At 51.2% G+C, this 19,572-nt stretch overlaps 1 protein-coding gene across 2 annotated transcripts in view; it reads right to left on the bottom strand.

Annotated features, from left to right (window-relative positions):
* The window catches only part of USH1C (USH1 protein network component harmonin), a 49,552-nt gene extending 33,666 nt beyond the window's left edge, over window positions 1-15,886 (bottom strand). For both annotated transcript variants that reach the window (XM_043901825.1, XM_043901834.1), the window contains exons 1-4: window positions 15,769-15,886; window positions 4,775-4,842; window positions 3,833-3,976; window positions 3,552-3,690 (exon numbers count right to left, since the gene is read on the bottom strand). In XM_043901825.1, coding sequence (XP_043757760.1) covers window positions 3,552-3,690; window positions 3,833-3,976; window positions 4,775-4,842; window positions 15,769-15,804 — 387 coding nt within the window. In that variant the 5' untranslated portion in view covers window positions 15,805-15,886. The remainder of the gene's footprint in view (window positions 1-3,551; window positions 3,691-3,832; window positions 3,977-4,774; window positions 4,843-15,768) is intronic.
* Window positions 15,887-19,572: the final 3,686 nt, after the last annotated feature.

The following is a 19,572-nucleotide window of genomic DNA, read 5'->3' as shown; positions in this document are numbered from 1 at the left end:
GTAAAATGGGGAAATACTGTGGATGCCATGAGAATTAAGTGAGCATATAACACAAGCTAGCGCCTAGCACACTGTAAATAACCAATAAATAGTTGCTGTTACCATTAGTTGGGCCTCAGCTCTAAGTTCTCTGCTCAGACCCCTCTTCTCAGGACTTTAGTCTCATTAACTGGGAGAGATAGGGGCTCAGGGACCTGCGGGGCCAGCCCTGGATACGGATCCCTGATGACATCAGTCAGTTCCCTGCTGGACACGGCTGTGGGCTCTCCCGAGCACCTTGGCTCTGGGGGTCAGTCCTGAAGTTCCTCATTTAACAACCACAGGCTGGAAGGATGCCAGGACATCAGTTGAAACCGGAGGTGATGGTTTGTGCAGGGTCATGGTCATGAGCTGCAGAACTGGGACTGGTTGGTGGAGGCCCTCCCCAGTCTGAGACCAGCACAGGTCAGCTGGAGGCTTAACTCACACCACATTTCCTGACCTTTCGGAGGCTTGTCAGTACATGGTGGGGACAAGGACTGGGCAGGCATACAGCCTCTCAGGGGTCCTGTAGGCCAACTCCTACCCTCTACAACATCCCTGCCCCAGAGTCACCCAAACACTTCCCTTCCAACCTGGACACAGACCCCAGTCTTCTCAGGGGCCTGGGATGAGTGACAAGCAGCTCAAAAAGGTGACCTGGGGCAGGGGAGGGGCTTGCTAAAGAACTCGCTGTGTTTCTGGGGATGTCTCACGGAAGAACAGCTGGATGACCTCCCTACATCCATTCTTCACAACAACCTGCATTTCTGCTCATAAGGTGAGGGGACTGAGGCTCAGAGAGGTGAGGAGACTTGCTCAAGGTCATCCAGCTAGTGAAGAGTGTTGCTGAGATTTGAAGCCAGGTCTCCCTGACAGACAGCAATTGCTGTCTCTTGGTTGTCTGGGAGCAGGAAAGAAGGGCATCTGGCCAAGCTTGGCTGCAGCTCCCTGCGTCCTGTCCTCTCTGGATCCTTGCCACCTGACAGAGCCCTCGAGGACCACAGGGAAGGCAAGGATTACCCCGTCCATTTTCCAGCTGGGACAGCCAAGGCGCACAGAATTATTCTCCAGCCCTGGACCATACAGCCAGCTGTGCAGGGCAGAGGACGCAGGTTCAGACAGGATACACGCGGATAAAAACCTAAAATACCTCCAGTAGGGAGACTAGGGCGGTGATGGAGTTCCAGGGCAGGGTCCAGGACCCCATTTGGAGTCCAGACTCACAAGTCAAATCATCAGGGCCTCTGGTTCGGCCAGGCTTGTCTGAACATGCCCCTCCCCTGCCTTTTGGAATCTTTCCCCAGCCACCCTGAGGCATGGGATCTCTCCAGAAACATGAACCCCAGACAGGTGAGTGGATGCAGACCTTTTTCCCCAAGCTCCTCTGAGTGAAGTTCCCTGTCTTGTTCCTAAAGGGAACCTGTGGGACCCCAGTGGGATGATTCCCCAGCTCAACTTGCAGGATCAGCTTTCCTCTCCTTCCTGCCCCTGAATGGAGCCCTGCAAAAGGCCCTTTGTGCGAGGGCCACGGTGAAATGACGATCTGAGGGAGACCAGCTCAAAGGAGAGATGAATCCATCAACCTGGGAAAGGGTCGATAATTCATAAGCCTGAGAAACAGGCAGGGAGGTAAAACTCTAAATGCCCCGACGCCCCCAGGCACAGAAGCGCCGTTGAGAAATGGCTTGTCCTAGGAGGAGAGCTCACCCTGGGAGAAAAGAAAGGGCTCAGCTGACGCCAAGAGAGGAGCTCATTATGTTTTTTCTCTGGCTGCGTTTCTGGGCTGGAAAATGTGCGGCACAGGAGAGGGATAATGAAGGGGCTGAAATTTCAGACGCTCCCAGCGAGCCGTGAGACAGGGATTTAGAACAAAGCGATGTCTGTCAGCACCCAGTTTCCACCTCCCACTCCTCGGTGTCTTATACCAGCCTTCGGGCCCCCTGAAGCCCCTGGCTTGGCAGCCCATATTGGGATGTTGATAACAAACATGCTGGAAGCTCAGGGGAGGGCGTGGGAGGGCCTCTTTTAGCTGGACATACAAAAACACAGCTCTGGGCTCTGGCAGGAGCGAGACCTGAAGGTCTTCCCATCTCTGCTCCGACACTGAGGTGTGGAGACCCCAAGGGAGGGACCCTAGGGTGCTGAAGAGAGATCCCTGGGCTTGGCAATCAGGAGACCCTGGTTCAATCCTGGCTCTGCCACTTAATGGCTGTGTGACTCTAGTCAAGTCCCTGATCTTCTATCAACTCTGTAAAATGGGGATGATCCAGCCGAAGCATATAAAAAGAACTGGCTGTCAGCATGTTATCTGGCACATTACAGGTGCTTATTAAATCTCCCTCTCTGCCTGTTTAACAAGCACATGGCATTTCCTGGTGTATAAAGAATGGATAAACAAGATCCTGCTGTATAGCACAGGGAACTATATTCAACATCCAGTGATACGCCGTAATGGAAAAGAAGATGAAAAAGAAGGTATAACGTTTATAACTGAGTCGCTTTGCTGTAAGCAGTAATTAGCACAGCACTGTAAGTCAACTAAACTTCAATAAAAAGCCCATTTAGAAAAAAATAGTACATTCATATGATTCAAAAGCCAAACAATCTTAAAGATGTAGCCTTAAAATCTCACTCTCACTTTATTCCCTATCCACTCCGGTTCCTCCTCCAAGTAACAGCCTTTCATTGGTGTGTGTGTGTGTGTTCCCACACACAAATACAAATTGAAGTCATACATATTCAAGGAGCATAAAATACATGCTGTTTTGTATAAACAAATGCATAGCATTTATGTGCCAGGTACTGATACAAGTACTTTGTAATGTGAATTCATTTATTCTTTCAGAACAACCTGATGAGGTAGGTTGTTCGTCATCCCATATTACAGATGAGGAAACTGAGGCAGTAATTTCACCAAAGGCATCCAGCTAATGAATAGCAAAGCCAGGATATTCTGGCTCCAGAGCCTATGCTTGAAGCACTGCACTATCCCAGGATTTCCTTTTCCCGTCCAGGGAGAAGGCTATGTATCCAGAAGTTCACGTGTCAAGGCATAACTATGCTCTTCCTTCAGACATAAGGGAGGTGGGTGCAGAGCAGGTGAGGGCAGCCAGGTTCTCAGCTCTCCTCAAGAAAACAGGCAGCACACTATTAGATACAAAGTGGATAATAAGGACTTACTACATGGCACAGGGAATACTACTCAATACTCTGTAATGGTCTATATGGGCAAAGAATCTAAAAAAGAGTGGATAAATCTATATGTATAACTGATTCACTTTGCATACACCTGAAACTAGCACAACATTGTAAATCAACTATACTTCAATAAAAACTAAAATTTGAAAACAGACAAGTGCCTGCAGCCAGACTTCTACGGGCCTGAGGACAATCTGTCAGGATACAGCGGCCTTTTCCTCTCCCAAAGGCTCAGAAGGGTGAGGTGACCATGTTACACCACACAGCCTAGTGTGGGGAGACAGGAAGCCTGAGGGCCTGGTGCCCACGACTCTTGGGCCCTGCTCACTCACCTGGAGCCCGACGCTGTCGGCCTGGCCACCTTTGATGAGGTGGGAGATGAAGAGTCCACAGCCAAACTCGAGGCCACCACGCACGCTGAGGCCGAGGCCTTCGGGGTGCAGCCGGTCCAGACGTACCTCCTTCAGCTTCCTGCCATGGGAGGAGGGGCCAGTGACACTCCAGCTCTGGTCCGATGGCCAGCACTGCCCCATCCACTCATGAGCGACCCTGTCCATCCCAGGGTAACCTCTCCCACCCCCGCCTCCAGCCTGCAGCTCCCTCCGTTCCACACCTGGAGCGCCGGGGGGTCAGCTGGTCGTACTCCACCTGGTGTTTCAGAGGAATCAGAGGCCTGATGGCATCAAACAGGGGAAGACGGCTGGGCTCGTTGATGACCAACTTCAGGTCCCCCACAAGCACGGCCACGTCCATGGTCCTGCAGAGACACAGGGGCCCTGGAGCCTCATCCATAGCCATGACCTCTGAGACCCAAGGATTCCCAGAGGAAGCAGTCCTGGGTTGGGTCCCCACCCCTGGGCCCAGACCTTGGGTGGATAAAAGCTTAGAGCCCCTAACCCTGGGCCAGGTGCCTCAGAAAAGTTTGTTCTCCCATCTAAGTATCCCAAGGAAACCGTCCAGGTAGGGGTTGCTAAGCCATCAGGCAGATGAAATCGAGGCAGGATCCTCACTCGTCTCTGCCTGGTTCCAAAGCCCAGGGTCCTTCCAGACAGGAAACCTCTGTGAGGTGGTGGCCAGCCTTCTCATACCCCTGCTTCTCGCCTCCGAGCTGCAGCTGAGCTCTGTAAATCCTGCCCTCACAGTATATCGCAGGAGCCTCCACCTCACACCGTTCAGACCCTCAGTGTCTAGGGCCAGCACTTTTTTGGCTACCAGCTGACTCGCTTCTTCTCAAGCTCCCTTCTCAAAACCCTTTGATGGTTCGCCACCGCCCAGAGGATGCAGTCCATCCTCCTTGGCAGGCTCAGGGTCTTCATGACCTGTCTCCATGGACCTGCCTGGGCTGTGGAAATATTTGCTGACACAAGTGAATGGCATGTCTACCTGAGTCCCAGGAACACCGAGCATCGGCCTCCCTGAGCCGCCCCGCCCCCCCCCGCCCCCGCCCCCAGGATTCAAGCGGGAAGTGGTCCTGTCTCAGAACGACCCATCCCAGGGCTTCCTGAAGATAGAGGTACCCAGGCTGGTCCGCGGAACCTGGACCCTGCACACTTACTGGTGGTACATCCGCAGCACATCGTAGAGATAGTCCTTTTCTGCATCATTTTCAATCAGAAAATCCACCTGGAAAGCCCCAAGGCAGAATTATAGCTCCAGGCCCAGCACCTCCACAGCAGATCTCGGGACAGGGAGGTCACTGACGGTGGCAGCCGGGGGATGGCCCTCCTCTGCATCTCTTCAGGGTTGTGAGAAGAGGCGGGAAGCCAGAGGCCAAGCTGGCACCTGCCTCCAACACATCAGAGTGCAGACCACCCTGACGTGGCCACAGGAGTCCCTCTGCCTCGCATCCGGATGTGGTCAGGCTGAGTCTCGTCCCCAGGGCGGTGATGCACACAGGGATGCGTATGCGCATCATAATGTGAACCCCTCATGACGGTGATGCACCCCCACGGCAGCCGTACTGCCGATCACGTCCATGGCTATGTCACCTGTGTCCAGGCGGCAACGCCAGTGTCAGCTCCCCCGTCTGGAAGAAGCCCACTCTTACCTGATGGTTGCTGTAGTGCTGGATGACTGCTTTCAGAAAGGACTTAGGCCACTCACTCAGATAGCACATCCCGCCCCCCCCACCCGCCCCCCGCCCCGCCACCCCTGCCGGAGCACCCTAGCACTGAATTCTCCCTCGTCCAGTCCTGGCCTAAGCTGGGTCGGCCCTGACTTCTGGTCACTCTTTCCCCTCCCCACGTTCCTGTGTGCCTCCCCTGCCACCCGAGGGGGAGAATCAGGTTACATTTTTTCAGCTTCCCTGACGTCAATGGCTGGGAGTCCAGGGTCAGGGTCAAGAGCTGTTTCGTTAGCACCTCAGTCCCAGGGGAGCTGGTGGGCCAGGAGCCCCGATTCCACTCCCTGAGACAGCTCACTGTGTATCTCTCGCACTATGTCCTAAGCTCTCTCTTCAGCCCGGGACCGAGTGAGAGGTCAGGGTGGGAGCTTGAGGGGTCCTTGGATCCCTCCCTCCTCCAGGCTCCAGGCCCAGCAGCATGGTCCAGGGCTTCAGCCCACATAAGAGAGAAGATGCTGCTGGAAGCTGCAAGCTCCCACCTGATTGGTCCTCGGAGGAAAGTCGGAGCATCTTTGCCTTTTCTGTGGGCATCTTAAGGATTCTGGGAAGTTGGGGGGGAAATCTGTCTGTCCCAACCCAGAGAGGACACACAGGCCCCAGCCCTTAGGATTTCTGGCCTGAGCAGATGGATGACAGAATGCAGACTTCTGGTCTTCACCTAGCAGTACCTTCTTCCCTCTTAGAATCAAGCTGAACATTTGATTAGAGATGAGAATAAGCTAGGAGGCTTGCCCTGTACTGACTCACAGTTGGGCTTCAGCAGCTTCAGAAATTGATCCTACCCGCTCCAAGGAGGGCATTCCTGCTTCCTCCTGCTTCAGTGTCCCTCTCCTCCAGGCCAGGGGCTCCCGGCCAGTAGAAGATGGGGGACAGGAGCATGTGCTAGAGTGGGCAGCACTGAATCTCAGGTGGTAGCCTTGGCTTTTCCACACACCACAGAAGTGGGCACCGTGAAAAGCCCACATCTGTGAGGACCCAGCCTGGACTCTCTCCACACTCTGCCTGGGTTTGCGTGAGGGGGTGGGGAGCCACACCGAGACAGACCTGGACTGCCCACATGTGGCTGTGGTGCAGGAGTCTGAGCAGAGAAAAATTCTGAATTTCTCTAGGATCAGGCTCAGAAATATTTAAATAAATTGGATCATATCACTTGCGTGCTTAATAGCTTCTCATTTTACTTAAAACAAAATTCAAGAACTTCCCTGGTGGTCTGATGGTTAAGATTCCAGGTTCCTGGTGCAGGGGGCCCTGGTTCAAGCCCTCATTAGGGAACTAGATCCTGCATGCTGCAACTAAGACCTGGCGCAGCCAAATTCCTTACCTTATCAAGGCCAAACTTTAGCTCCTGCCACTCTTCCTAGCTACACAAGCCTCCGTTGAGTGTTTCCCACAGGCTACACTCGCTCTAGCCTCAGGGCCATCACATATGCTGCTCCCTCTGCCTGGATGGTTTTCCTCCTTCCCTGCATGGCTGGCCTCTGCCCCAGGGAGGTCTTCCTGCTCACCAGCCTAAACAGAACCCACTCCATCACCCCAAAGATGCTTCAATTCCTTCATTACAACAGTCACAATTTGCAGCTCATTAAAGGCTGCTTTTTGGTGAACTGGTTTGTTTCCTTCACCAGACACAAAACCCCACAAGAGAAAGATGAAGTCTGTTTTTTCTAAGTCTCTCGAGCCTAATGCATAGAATGTGGTCAGTAAAGAAGTATCAGAGGAGTTTGTCCATCCCCCTGCCTCCTGGTCCATGCACAGTCCGATGGGAGCAGAAGGGGAAGGGAAATAACATTTGCATCATGGGATGGCACCAGGAGCTTCTCTGGGCTTTACTCCACTTGTTTATCTCACCAGCCCTACGAGGCCAATTTTGCAGACAAGGAAACTGAAGACCAGAAAGATTACAACATGTCACACAAGGTCCCACAGCTAATCAGAGGCAGCATTAACATCTGAACCTCAGTCTGTCTGATTCTGGGGCTTCCCCAGTGGCTCAGCGGTCAAGAATCTGCAAGGCAGGAGACACAGGAGACATGGGTTCAATCCCTGAGTCAGAAAGATCCCCTGGAGGAGGGCATGGCAACCCACTCCAGTATTCTTGTCTGGAGAATCCCATGGACAGAGAAACCTGGCGGGCTATGGTCCATGGGGTCGCAAAGAATCTGAGTCACTGAAGTGATGGAGCATGCACAAATGTTATCTGATTCCAAAGCCTATGCTCTCCCCGCTATACCACTGCCTGTGTGAGTCAGGACTGAAAAAACGTCAGGGCCTCTTTAGGCCAAAATTTCAAAACTTTTGCTCTCAAGCAGGACCCCCTTATCTTGAATCCCCATCTCTCTCCTTTGCACTCTTAAGAAATCCCTTTGGGTTTGGTCTATAACAAGCAAGAAAAAACTTCTTTTGGATGACTCCTGGAACTGCAGATGTTCTGCTTTCTATGAAAGCGTAAAAAGCCCATCTGCTCTGATTGCAGTGAGGAGCCTGACCAAAGGGCTTCTAGCTCAATTCCAGCCATGGGTGGTGACATAAGACAAAATAGAGGAGAGGGAAATCTCTTCTTGACTGCGGCCTTATGACTGAAGCTCTCTGCAACCCCTCCTAGTAGAAACGCCTCCTGCTGCATCATTAAATGTAAGAAGTGAGGCACAGTCCTCCGCAGACAGCGTTTAGGCGCTGGGTGGAAAGTAGAAATGGAAGACAAAGGCAATTTCCAATATTAGAGTCTAAGGTTCTGCTTTTCTGCATCCCAAGCACAGATCACCTGGAGACACTCTTCAAGGAAAGAGCCTATTCCTGGGGGTCCCAGGCTCCTGGTCCTTCTGGGCATCTCTCCAATGCTGACCCCTGCATCCAGAGGTCCCCACCCAGAAACCACATCCTACAATTCTGCCCCTACCTATCCCTCCAGGCTTGTCTCTATCACCTCCCAAGTGTGACTCAGGCTGCAGCCAAACAGACCTTCCCCTAACACACTGGAACCTCCTCGACCTCATTCAGAATTGTCCCATCTATCCCCAGCAATTCAACTTGTCCATTTAAAAAATTATCCATTTACCATAATATCTGGGAAGTCATATCTGGCTTATGTAGAATGTCCTCTAAACACCAATGTAAAGGATAAATCAAAATGGTGGGAGTCTCATGACCCTGACCATTCCCCACACAGGAATGTCTCCAAAAAGACTCAGGGATAACAGCACTACTTTGTTCTCTGACCACATCTGAGTGAAAACACACACACCAAGAACAACAGCTGAGAAGGATGAAACTTTCTCTGGAAGCCTGAATGTGCAGAAACATCACCACCGTAATTCAAATTTTGCTTTTAAGTATTTAAAAAACTTGTATGATATCTCTTCTTCTTGGAATCTAGGTTCAAGCAAACTCCCCAGGAGGGTGTCCCCCACAGCAGCCCAAGGGGCAGCTTCGGGGATCCCATCCCTGAATGGGATGTGTGTCAGAATGGCTGTGTGCCATTCTCCCAAAAGCTTGTGCTCAGCTACCTGTAACACACCTGGTACACAGTAGGTCTTAAAGCACATGCCATGCAAACATTCACCGTGCTCAGTGGTGTCTGCTGAATGATGAATGAACTCCAGCGGCCTTAGTCTACAGTCTTCCTTCTATCCTCTCCGCCAGTCTGCAGTCACCTTCCCATCACTCCTCAGTACACAGCCTCCTGAATCTGTCTCCTCTTAGCTCAGTTCCAGTCTCAGACCCACACAAGATGGCCTGCCCTTGCTCTTCCCACTGACCTCTGTTTTCATTTAAGGGGAGTCCAAGCCCCTCTTCTAGAGTCTTTCCTGACCATGCCCAGCCCAGAGCCTCCTTACCAGCCTCCCAGCCTGAGGCCCTTGACTGGCTCCCTCATTTGGGCCAGACTCTGCTTACAGACAGGCCACGATGTCTGAAGTACTTTACTTGTATTGTCTTTAACAACCCTCTGAGGCGGATGGATATTATCCCCATTTGACAGATGAGGAAATCGAGGCTCAGAAGTAGTAAAGATGAGATGACTGCTGGCTCCAAAACCCTTGCTTTTTTCCAAACTACCGCATGGTATCCACTCATCAGGTAGAACTTCCTTATTTGCATTTGTCTAATACACATTAATTGAGCACCTACTGTGTGCAAGACGCCATGTCTTCTTTCTCTAACTGGATATAAAAAGCCTTTCCCTTTCTTGGATCCCTCTTGATGATGGACCCAGAAGCCCTAAGGAGACCACCATGTACAAGTAACTGTGTGGGGGTCTCTTTATCATATCATTACCCTATGCCCACTCACTGTGCCCACTCATCTTGTGTCTGGTCCCCTCTGTCCAGCATGGGCCTTCTCTGGCCGATGCTCAGCTGGCTCAGTGCTATCGGCCTGCATAGTAAGGGACATCTCCCTCCTCACAAGGTGCAAGCCCCTGTCTAGGGCACTGGAAGTAGACTCTGGGTTGGCCTCGGGTCTCTTCAACCTCACTTCCCTGCCTTCCTCCATATGGACTGCCCTTTCAGATTGACCTCACAGGGGAAGCACACAACCTTCCACTCATGAAAATTCATGTATTCACTCAGCCAAAGACGGAGAAAGAGAGCAAGAAGCAGATTAAATAATGCATGTTGTTCCACTGGGTGACATTTGCCCTCCTAGGGCTGTGGTGGGGATTAAGTGAGTGAATATCTGTAAAGTGCTTAAGACAGTGCCATGGCTCCGAAACTTCAAGGGCTCTAAAACGTGTGCTACATTGCTTCCTTTTTGCCTCCAGACCCACAACTGAGCCTCCTCCACCTAGAGGAGTGCCCCAAGAAGCTTTGTCTGGGCTCCCTGCCCCCTACTTCCTTCTGGGTTCAGCCAAGGAGGGCGGTAAGACGGCCTGGGGAGAAAGGGAGTGGAGCTCTGATTCCCCAGCTCACTCTGTGCCAGACCACCATGAAGCAGGTGCCCCCACCTGAGGCTGCAGCGTCTGACTGGGCGTCTCTCTGCAGCCACTTTCTCCCTTGATCTGGAACCCCCTTCCCTTGCCCCTTGGAGAGCCTCTGGCCTCCAGCTGCTGCGTGTCCCAGGCTGTGTCACCGCGCCTTGGCAGGTCAGCCATCCCCGCCCTTTCCTGTAAGCAGTCCCTTCATAAAACTCTTCAGTCTCCCATGTGAGTGAGCCACCTGCTTCCTGCTGAAGCCCTGGCTGGTGTGGGATCTTAGCTATAAGCACTGGTGGTACCAGCAGTGTTTCTTCTCTGTGAAGAAGTCGCTCAGTCGTGTCTGACTCTTTGCGACCCCATGGACTGTAGCCCATCGGGTCCCTCTGTCCGTGAAATTGTCCAGGCAAGAATACTGGATTGGGGAGCCATTTCCCTCCTTCAGGGGATCTTCCTGACCCAGGGATCGAACCTGGGTCTCCTGCATGGCAGGCAGATTCTTTACCATCTGAGCCACCAAGGAAGCCCAAGTCTCCTTAAATGCCAGCTCCCCTTGGTCAAGCCTTTCCTCAGGCTCCCCCACAAAGCCTGCCCTGTCATCCTCTCTGCACAGGATGACACGTTGTCCCCACCCCTGCCCTGGGACTCACCAAGCTGTGTTGGACTTCCTTTCTTCACCTGCCTGTCTCCTCACTAATCCGTGTGTGGTCCCAACACAGGCCTAATGGAAGGAAGGCGGGCAGTGAGGCCACACCCCCTTCCCCATGTGGGTCTGCACGTCACCCAGCTTTCAGCTTCCTCTTCTGTAAAACGGGGATAAAAGTATCTCATAGGATTCCATCCTTTCATGAGAGATAAAAACGGCTTTTTAAAAAATTCTTCATTGAGTGAATAGTTGTTACTTTGAACAGCACTTGAAAAGTAGCAGGTTCTAAGTGTTCATTAGTTAAACTAAGTAAGAATAAGTGAATACAAGTTCCGTGCTCTCAGCAGTTGGCAGAGAGTGGACCTCCATAAGTGTTGTTGGGATGCTGGGATCTAGTTCCACTTCCACCCAGGCCTGCACAGTGTGCATCCCAGAGTTCAGTTCAGTTCAGTTCAGTCGTTCAGTCGTGTCCGACTCTTTGTGACCCCATGGACTGCAGCACGCCAGGCTTGCCTGTCCATCACCAACTCCCGGAGTTTACTCAAACTCATGTCCATCGAGTTGGTGATGCCATCCAACCAACTTGTCCTCTGTTGTCCCCTTCTCCTCCTGCCTTCAGTCTTTCCCAGCATCAGGGCCTTTTCCAATGAGTCAGTTCTTCCCATCAGGTGGCCAAAGTATTGGAGTTTCAGCTTCAGCATCAGTCCTTCCAATTTATATTCAAGACTGACTTCCTTTAGGATGGACTGGTTGGATCTCCTTGCAGTCCAAGGAACTCTCAAGAGCCTTCTCCAACACCACAGTTCAAAAGCATCAATTCTTCAGTGCCCAGCTTTCTTTATAATCTAACTGTCACATCCAGACATGACTACTGTGGGCATCCCAGAGAGCACTGGGTTTATCTGACTCATGTTTTATTATCTTTTATTTTTCAAGAGACTTGTGTCATGCTTACTAGCTGGTAACATTTGACCCAGTGCTGGGCACAGCAGATCACACCCTGCTTCTGCTGGTTCTCTTGCCTTGCTTAAAGTTCCTTCTCCTCTTCATCTCCTCTACAGGTTGGGGTGCCCCAGGCTCTGTCCTGAGCCTTCTCTCCATCAGCACCGTCTCCCTAAGTGACTTCACCAGTCTCTGGGGTTTAAATACCATTTATACCATAAGGATTCACTGAGGCTGATCCCCAGCACAGAACTTTTCCCTGATTTTCACACTCCTACATCTACTGATCCTCTCAGTCGCCTTTGTACTTAGAGATCTAAAAGGTATTTCAAACATAAAACATTCAAAATGGACCTCTTGGTTTCCACCACCTCCAGCTCTGTCTCCACCAACCTCCTCCTCCTCCTCCCAACACAGTCTCACCCTGATACCTTTCTCTCCACACCTGCAACCATCCCATCAGCAAGGCCTGTCAGATCTACACTGAACATGTATCCTGGGTCTGGCACTCCATCTAGTCCATTGTGGGAGCCTCCTAGGGAGGGTCCCCCTTCTCCCCTTTGCCCTCTCAGTCTCTTCTCTACCAGCAGTCAGAGCAATCCTCTTAAAATGTGAGTCAATCATCACTCCCCTGCTGGCTTCTCTCACTTAGAACAAAACCCCAAATCCTGAGTGTGGCCCATTAGGACTCCACCACCCCTCTGATCCATCTCCCACCACTCTTCATTCTCTAAGTCCTCTCAGAAACACCATTCTACTTGCTGTTCCTAAAGAAGGCAACCAGATGCTTGCCTCAGGGCCTTTGCACTTGCTGTTCCCTCTTCCTGGAATGTTCTTCTTACCACCTGAGACACCAGGTGTTCTACCCAATGAGGTAGAAATCGGCTCATGAGGTAGAAATGAGGTAGAAATGACTGCATGTTGAAATATGCAGTCATATATCTGCATGACTCCTCCCCTCATTTCTTTTATGTCTTTATATCTTTGCTGAAATACCACTTTTTTCAGAGAGGTTCTCCTGACTATCTTATAAAAAGTACTATCTTGTCACTCTTTATCCCTTCACCTCACTCAGTTTATTTTTTTCATAGCATTCATTACTATTTGGCATTTTATGACACTTCCATTGGTTTGCTTGTTAACTGTCTGTCTTCCCTACTAGAACGTACTCTCTAAGAGGGCAGAGACTTTGTTTTATTATTCAATGGTTAGAGTACTGCCTGGCATGTATTAGCAACTCAGTATTTATTGCATGCGTGCATGAATGAATGAAAGATTAGCAAATCCCTTGAAGGCAGAGGCTCTTTCTGACCTTATTTATCCCTCAAACCTCTTCTGCCAGATGCCTAGCTTTGGGCAGGGTACACTACAGATGCCCATGAATATGTGATTGCTGAACAGTCAATAAATACTTTGTGATCAAATGAGTAACCAAGTTCCTGCAACCTGCAGGTGCAGTGTTTCTTTTGAAAAGCTGGTTCTCTTGGGGGGAAGCCTTAGTCTCTGATGCCCCCCTCCCCTTGCCTTGGTATCCTGGCTGAAGGCTGTGACCAGGAAGGGCATGCAAGTGCTGCTCATGGCCTTGGGGAAACCGTACAAGCCCAACAGTCCCCGCTCAATGGTCTGGAGACTGTTGGGTCATCCATTAGGATGCTCTGCAGGCATCAGTGGGGAATAGTGAGGCCATTTACCAAATGGTTGCTTCACAACCAGAGCAGCCAATATTTGAATTCCTATTTCATCTTAATCATCCTGTGAGGTGAGCACAACGAATTCCATCTCACAGTGAAGGAAACTAAAGCTCAGCGAGGTTAAGTGGCTTGCCCAAGGTCTCACTGCAGTGAGTGACAGGACTGAGATTTGAGCCAATTTCTACCTCACTGGGTAGAACATCTGGTGGTTGAGGTGGTAAAGAATCTTAAATTTAAAGAATTAAAGAAAGTTAATAACTTTCTCCAGGTCACACAGCACTATCTGTGACAACACACTACCTTTAATGCTACCTCCAATGACTAAGGATTTATTTAGATTACATATCATTCTCAACGGGGTAAATTTGCTCTGAAACACTAAGGAAGGGGCATCTAGAAAGCAATCAACAGCAAGGTCTCTCCCCGGCTGCTTCATCCTCTCTCCCCAGTTCCCAGATGATCTCCAAACTGGGAGGGGAAGGCTTCTGCAGCCTCCAAAGCAACAGAGCACAAAGTCCAGCCCCAGCCTTGCCCAGCACGCCCCGCCTGCACACTCAGGGCATTAATAGGTAATGACTCTTGTGATGAGGAAGAGCAGGGCGGTGGAAACACACACAGGCCTGAGGCCCTTTGGGGCCCATGGGGCCTGGGGAAGAGAAACAGGGGCTAACCCAGGGGTTGAGTCAGATATCGGGGACCCCAGAAACAACGCTCTCAAAGAGACAAAGAAAAGTACCTCATGAGGAGAAGACAAAAGAGGACCCGACATTACTTTCAACCCCAGGGCAGGAAAGTGAAATTCAAGCCTGAGTCATCTTGGGGTAGGGGACCGGCAAGTGAGTTGCCTGAAATCTACACTCACCAAATGTCCCTGGCGGCTGAAATTTCTCCTCTCAGGTCTCTTTGCAAAAGGATGCGCTGGTGAACACTGTCTCACACTCCCCTTGTTATTTCCCAGCCCCCACACTCCTGCGTGAACTTCCGGTTCTCTCTCATCCCTGGGATCCCAAGGCCTCATTTTTAGAAGACTCCGGCCAGCAGGATCTGTCCCCTTCGTGCCCCCAGCAAACCTTGTTTCCAACACTCAGCACCCAGGTGTGGTTAGTTGTTAGTGTAGGGTCTGTCACCCACCCACATGACCAGCAACTTGAAGGCACAGACTGGGTGCTCAAAACATGTTTCTTAAATGAACAACTGACCATTGGTCCCTAATCCCAGGCCACAACCCTTAGCCCCTGTGGCCTCCATGCTGGCTGCTCCTTGAGCTCCGCTGGGCCTCTCTGTGGCGAGAGGGGGGCCAAGCTCCCAGACCTTGTCTGCCTGAGCTCTGCCCCCTCAGGCTTGGGAAGGTGGTTGGCTGAATCTAAAGACACTGCCCCTCTGGGTGGGTCTCAAGGCGCAGTCACCCTTCCCTCAGGCAGGGCCTGTAGGTAGCTCCAGACACCCCTGGCTGCACCCTTGGGCTGAGGCATCCTCAGGGCTAGTGGGGAGGTACACTGGATCTCTTCAAAGGGTCCTCTCTGACCTCAGGGCCTCAGCAACTCCTGCACAGCTCTGGAAACAGTTCTGGGAAGCCTGGGTCAAACCCAGCGACGGTCTCTGACAGTTCTGGGCCACCAATGAGGCCCCTCACTGGGACACCCTAGGGGAGAGCCTGAAGGGTCTGGCTGACTCCCACGGCCCCCTGGGCAGTTCCTTGGCTATTTCTCAGGTCCTAAGAAATGCTCTTAGGTGGGGAGTGGGCTGTCTGATGTGCCTCTAACTCGAATTTTCAGGTCAGAAGACAGATGGAGGCATCCACTTGCCCTCCCTCCCAGTCCTCACCTCTCAGCCACTATCCCAGAGCCTCTCCACATGCTCCAACAGCCCAGAGCTGGGGGCGCTAGGAGGGAGCAGGGCAGGGGGGAGGGGGTCGTTGCCCACTATGGGGCATCTCAGAGAATTATCCCATCTTAAGACAAGATCAGAAGGAATTCTAACCCCCTCCCCCCCGCAGCGTATTAAGAAAAAGGACACTTTCAGGAAGGAGATCTGTTTAGTGGCTTCTACACCTAGAGTCCCAGTGCTCCTCCCCCATTTTACTGGGGATTCCTGCTGGCAACCAAAGGACCCTCAGGGTCCCAGCCCACCCAGAGCCCAGGACTGGCTGGCAAGGGAGGGGTGGTGCCGAGGGTATCCACCGCCCACCCACTCTGCCCCCGGACTCCGCGGGGCCGCCAGAGGGGCCGCCAGTGGCTCTGACCTTGTGCCGGAATTCTCGGGCCACCTTCCGATCCATGGCTGGGCTGGATCGAGTCGCTCCTTCGGTTCCGCTCCTTCGGGTGCCGGCTTCTGGGTGCCCGGCTGCCCCAGCCCGCAGAGGCGGCGACCGTGACAGGCGGAGCCTGGGAAGAGGAGGTGGGGCCTGGGGCGGACGGGGCGGGGCGCCGGGGCGGCCAGAGGCACCTGTCCTGAATCTCACCGCCTCTCACCGAGAGCCGCTGGCCAGGAGGGTGCGTCTATGGTGGCGGCAGCGACGGCTGGACGTGTGACTGGCCCTGCCCTTGGAGTGGCTCCCAAACACACGCGGTTAAGGTAACGGATCTCAGGAAGCTGTCTGACACCCCTTGCCAAGCATCTCACCTTTAGTGTACATTCTATATGGGCGCTTCCCTGGACTTTTCCAACTTGGAAGAACCCTGTTTGTGAATTCCTTGGGGCTGGGTCTTACTGTAGCCCACAGGAACCTGAACCGTGGGTAGAAGAGCCCCTTCTCCACTGACTTCCTCTCCCACACTTCCCTAGCTCCCCTCCACTCACACACACACACACACACACACACACACAAGCATGGGAGGGCCTGGAAATGACATCCTGATTTACAGCCGACCTTTACCCAGGGATGAGGCCCCGTCTGGTTCATTTGATTCAGTTCAACTAAGATCTGAGGTAGGAGACCGACCGGCTCCAGGTTGGACACTTAACAATCAGCCAGCCTGCCTCCTCTTTGCATTTCCTGAGGCAAGAGATAGGTGGGCTGCAGTAGAGGAACTGACCACCAGCCCCCTGTTTGCTCTCTCAAATGGAAGCAACGACAGAAACAGGGTAAATAGAAAGTCTTTGTCTCCTGTAAGCATCTCAAGGGAATAAGGCAAAAGTCCAGTCTGAGTAGATGATACGGGAGACACTACACATGTGCAGAAAGGCTCCTTGGAGTTAAAACTCAGGGGATAACGCCAGGCCATATGAGTCTTGCTCCTCCCAGAAGCCTTCACTTTGAGATCCACCTTGGCTGACGGAATGTGTGCACACCCCCAGGGGAGGGTCCCAGGGTAGGCCAGGTATGGAAAAAGAAAATCAGACAATTGGCCTGAAAGATGACAAAGGCCTGGAAATACTGACCTATATAAATGATTTAAATGTATATAAATGTACTCCTCAGACGGGGGGACACCCACACCCTTTGTCTCTGGGTGTGCATCTCAGCCTTGCTTCTATCTCAACTAAACAACCTGTTTCTCTATGCACTCTCCCACTTGTTGTGCTGTCTCTAAAGTAAACTTTGTACCTGCATTTACAGTTTCTGCCTCCGTGATAAATGCACTTTTCACTGCGGGCAAAGATCCAGGGAAAACTACCTTCTAGCCTCTAGCCCTTGCTGGTTTGGTGGCTAGGACTCCTGGTTTTCATCCAGGCTATCCAGATTCAATTCCTGGGCAGGGAACGAAGATCTCCTTTCAGGCCACCGGTCTCTGCTGCCCCACCCAGATCAGGTCTAGTGCTGGGGTGCAAAGATAATGATGAACTAAGCCTGAGACAGACTGAGAGCACAGAGGGGGTGAGGGGTGATAAAGACAGTTGTGAATGGAAAGAGTGGGCACCTTTAATTATGAATTTGTTTATTTGTTTCTGCATTCAACCCAGGGCAAGGGCCTGCCCTGTTTGTACCATGTCAAAGGGGAGGGGACAGGAGCTGGACTGCAGCCCAAATCAGTGAATTACTGTGATTTCAGAGGCACCTAGAGACCCCCCTCCTTTGCAGCCCACCTGCAATAGCTGAAGTTTTGCCAGCAGACTATTTTTATTTGTCTAAATTATGACCTAATTTGAGATGTAAATCTTTTCTGGAAAAGAATCTTAAAATAGCATCCATATTCTCCCCTTAGTTGTGTCAGAGATAAAAGACTTGTGGAATTTTCAAAGGTTTAAGAAAGGTGCACAAAATAAATTCCCCTCCAACTGACTTTTTTGACTTTCTGCATTTCATAACTATGTCATATGGCTGTTTATTTCATGTGTAGATTTCAGGCAGAGCAGCAAATGCCCTTATGAGGGTGAATGACATCCATTGACACCCAATCCTTCTTTTACCTGAACACTGCCCACACAGATGTTCTTCTCTAAATGCCTCCCTCCTGGTTTTAGGGACAAAACTGAGTCCTGGTTCTCCTTTCCCATTGATAGCAAGCCCAAGCTCATGCTGTTTGTTGCACAACAGACCAATAAATTGAGAGATGACTTGTTGGGGAAGAAACCATGACCTTATTTGTAAAGCCAGCAGACCAAGAAGATAGTGGACTAGAGTTCCAAAGAACCATCTTCCCTGAGTTAGAATTCAGGCTTCTTTTATACTGAAAGAGGAAGCAGGCATCTTTTATACTAAAAGGGGAGGGAGTGTGGTTGGATGTTGCAAACTTCTGGACGCTGGAATCCTTTGTTCTTATAGCTGTCCACATAGCCTGGGTCTCAACGTTCCTGTAAATATCAAACAAGACAAATGTTATTCTCTGTTCTGAAACTTTTATCTCTATATGAGTGGGAAAGTATTAGACCTTTAATGGTCAGATCCCTGAAAATGGGTTATCCTGTATATTTCACACTATTGGCTACATTTTTGATTTAGAGCAAAAGGAATAGAATACAAAGGTTAAAGTAAAGGAAACAGATTCAATATGGAGTCAGATTTGTCCTTCCCTATTACACCATGAATGTTCTTTTTCAAGCTTTCTCTAAGACAATTTTGCTTTCACCTCTTCCTTAACTGGTGTTCTTTAAGGTTCCATCCTTGGCTTTCTCCTCTTCATCGTCCCACCTAAGCCCATGGCTTCAAATACGCCGTGTGGAGATAGTTATCCGTGCTTTATTTACCACTGTATTTCCAGAACAGTGTGTGGCGAGGAGCAGATGCTCAATAAATTTGTTGACTGGATGAATGAATAAATGCATCCCAAATACACACCTCTGCCCAGGGGCCTATGAGGGCTGACACTATCATCATCACCATCTGCAAGGCCTGGCATCTGGTTGATGTTCTAACACTTAGTTGGCCACGTGAAAGATGCAAAGTTTCCCAAGACACTCAGGTCAACATTTCTACCAGTCCAATTTTTTCCTGGGCAGAGTGTATCCTATTCACAAAACTAAAGCTGTTTTTGTCAAAGTCAGGCCTCAATGGGACCAATAATACCTGAGTGTAAGGCATTTCTGTGAGTCAGCATATCCTGAGCTGGGGTCTGATCTAGTGCTGGACACACAGAGAACTGAGGCATGATCCAACCCCTAGAGGTGCTCAAAACTAGGGATAGAGTGGGGTCTTGGGGACCCAGGAGGCTGTAGTGGGAAATGGTGTAAGCACAGGCTAGGACTCTGCAGGCCTGAGCCATGGTTTTGCCCCTGACCACTGAGTTGTGCCTCCTGGGACCTCTGTAAAAGGAGAGCATAGGACCAGACTCATAACAGCATCTTGGGTCCCCAAGAACCTAGTAAGGAGCTTCCAGAACCCAGGTTCCTGAGCCAGGGATCTCTGAGGAGCAAGGGATGTTGGAAGCTGCACAGACTGCCTGCCTCCTTGCTCCCCCAAGGGACTTAGCACTGAGTGTGATCTGAATCCAAGCTCCCTTGGGGAGGGGCAGCCACAGGCCAAGAAGAACAAAGGCGGCGCCCCCACCCGTCAGGCTCCTAAATTATGGTAATAAGTTGGGCGGTCCTGTCACTCTAGCTCGGGGCGGAGCCAAGTGCCTGGGAGGCGGAGTCAAGGGTACCCTGGGGCAAGAGAGCGAGAGGCGCC

The sequence above is a fragment of the Cervus elaphus genome, chromosome 1 (assembly GCF_910594005.1).
Source record: "Cervus elaphus chromosome 1, mCerEla1.1, whole genome shotgun sequence".
Classification (NCBI taxonomy): domain Eukaryota; kingdom Metazoa; phylum Chordata; class Mammalia; order Artiodactyla; family Cervidae; genus Cervus; species Cervus elaphus.
The sequence above is the reverse complement of the archived record's forward strand: the minus strand, read 5'-3'. Positions and strand labels throughout refer to the sequence as shown.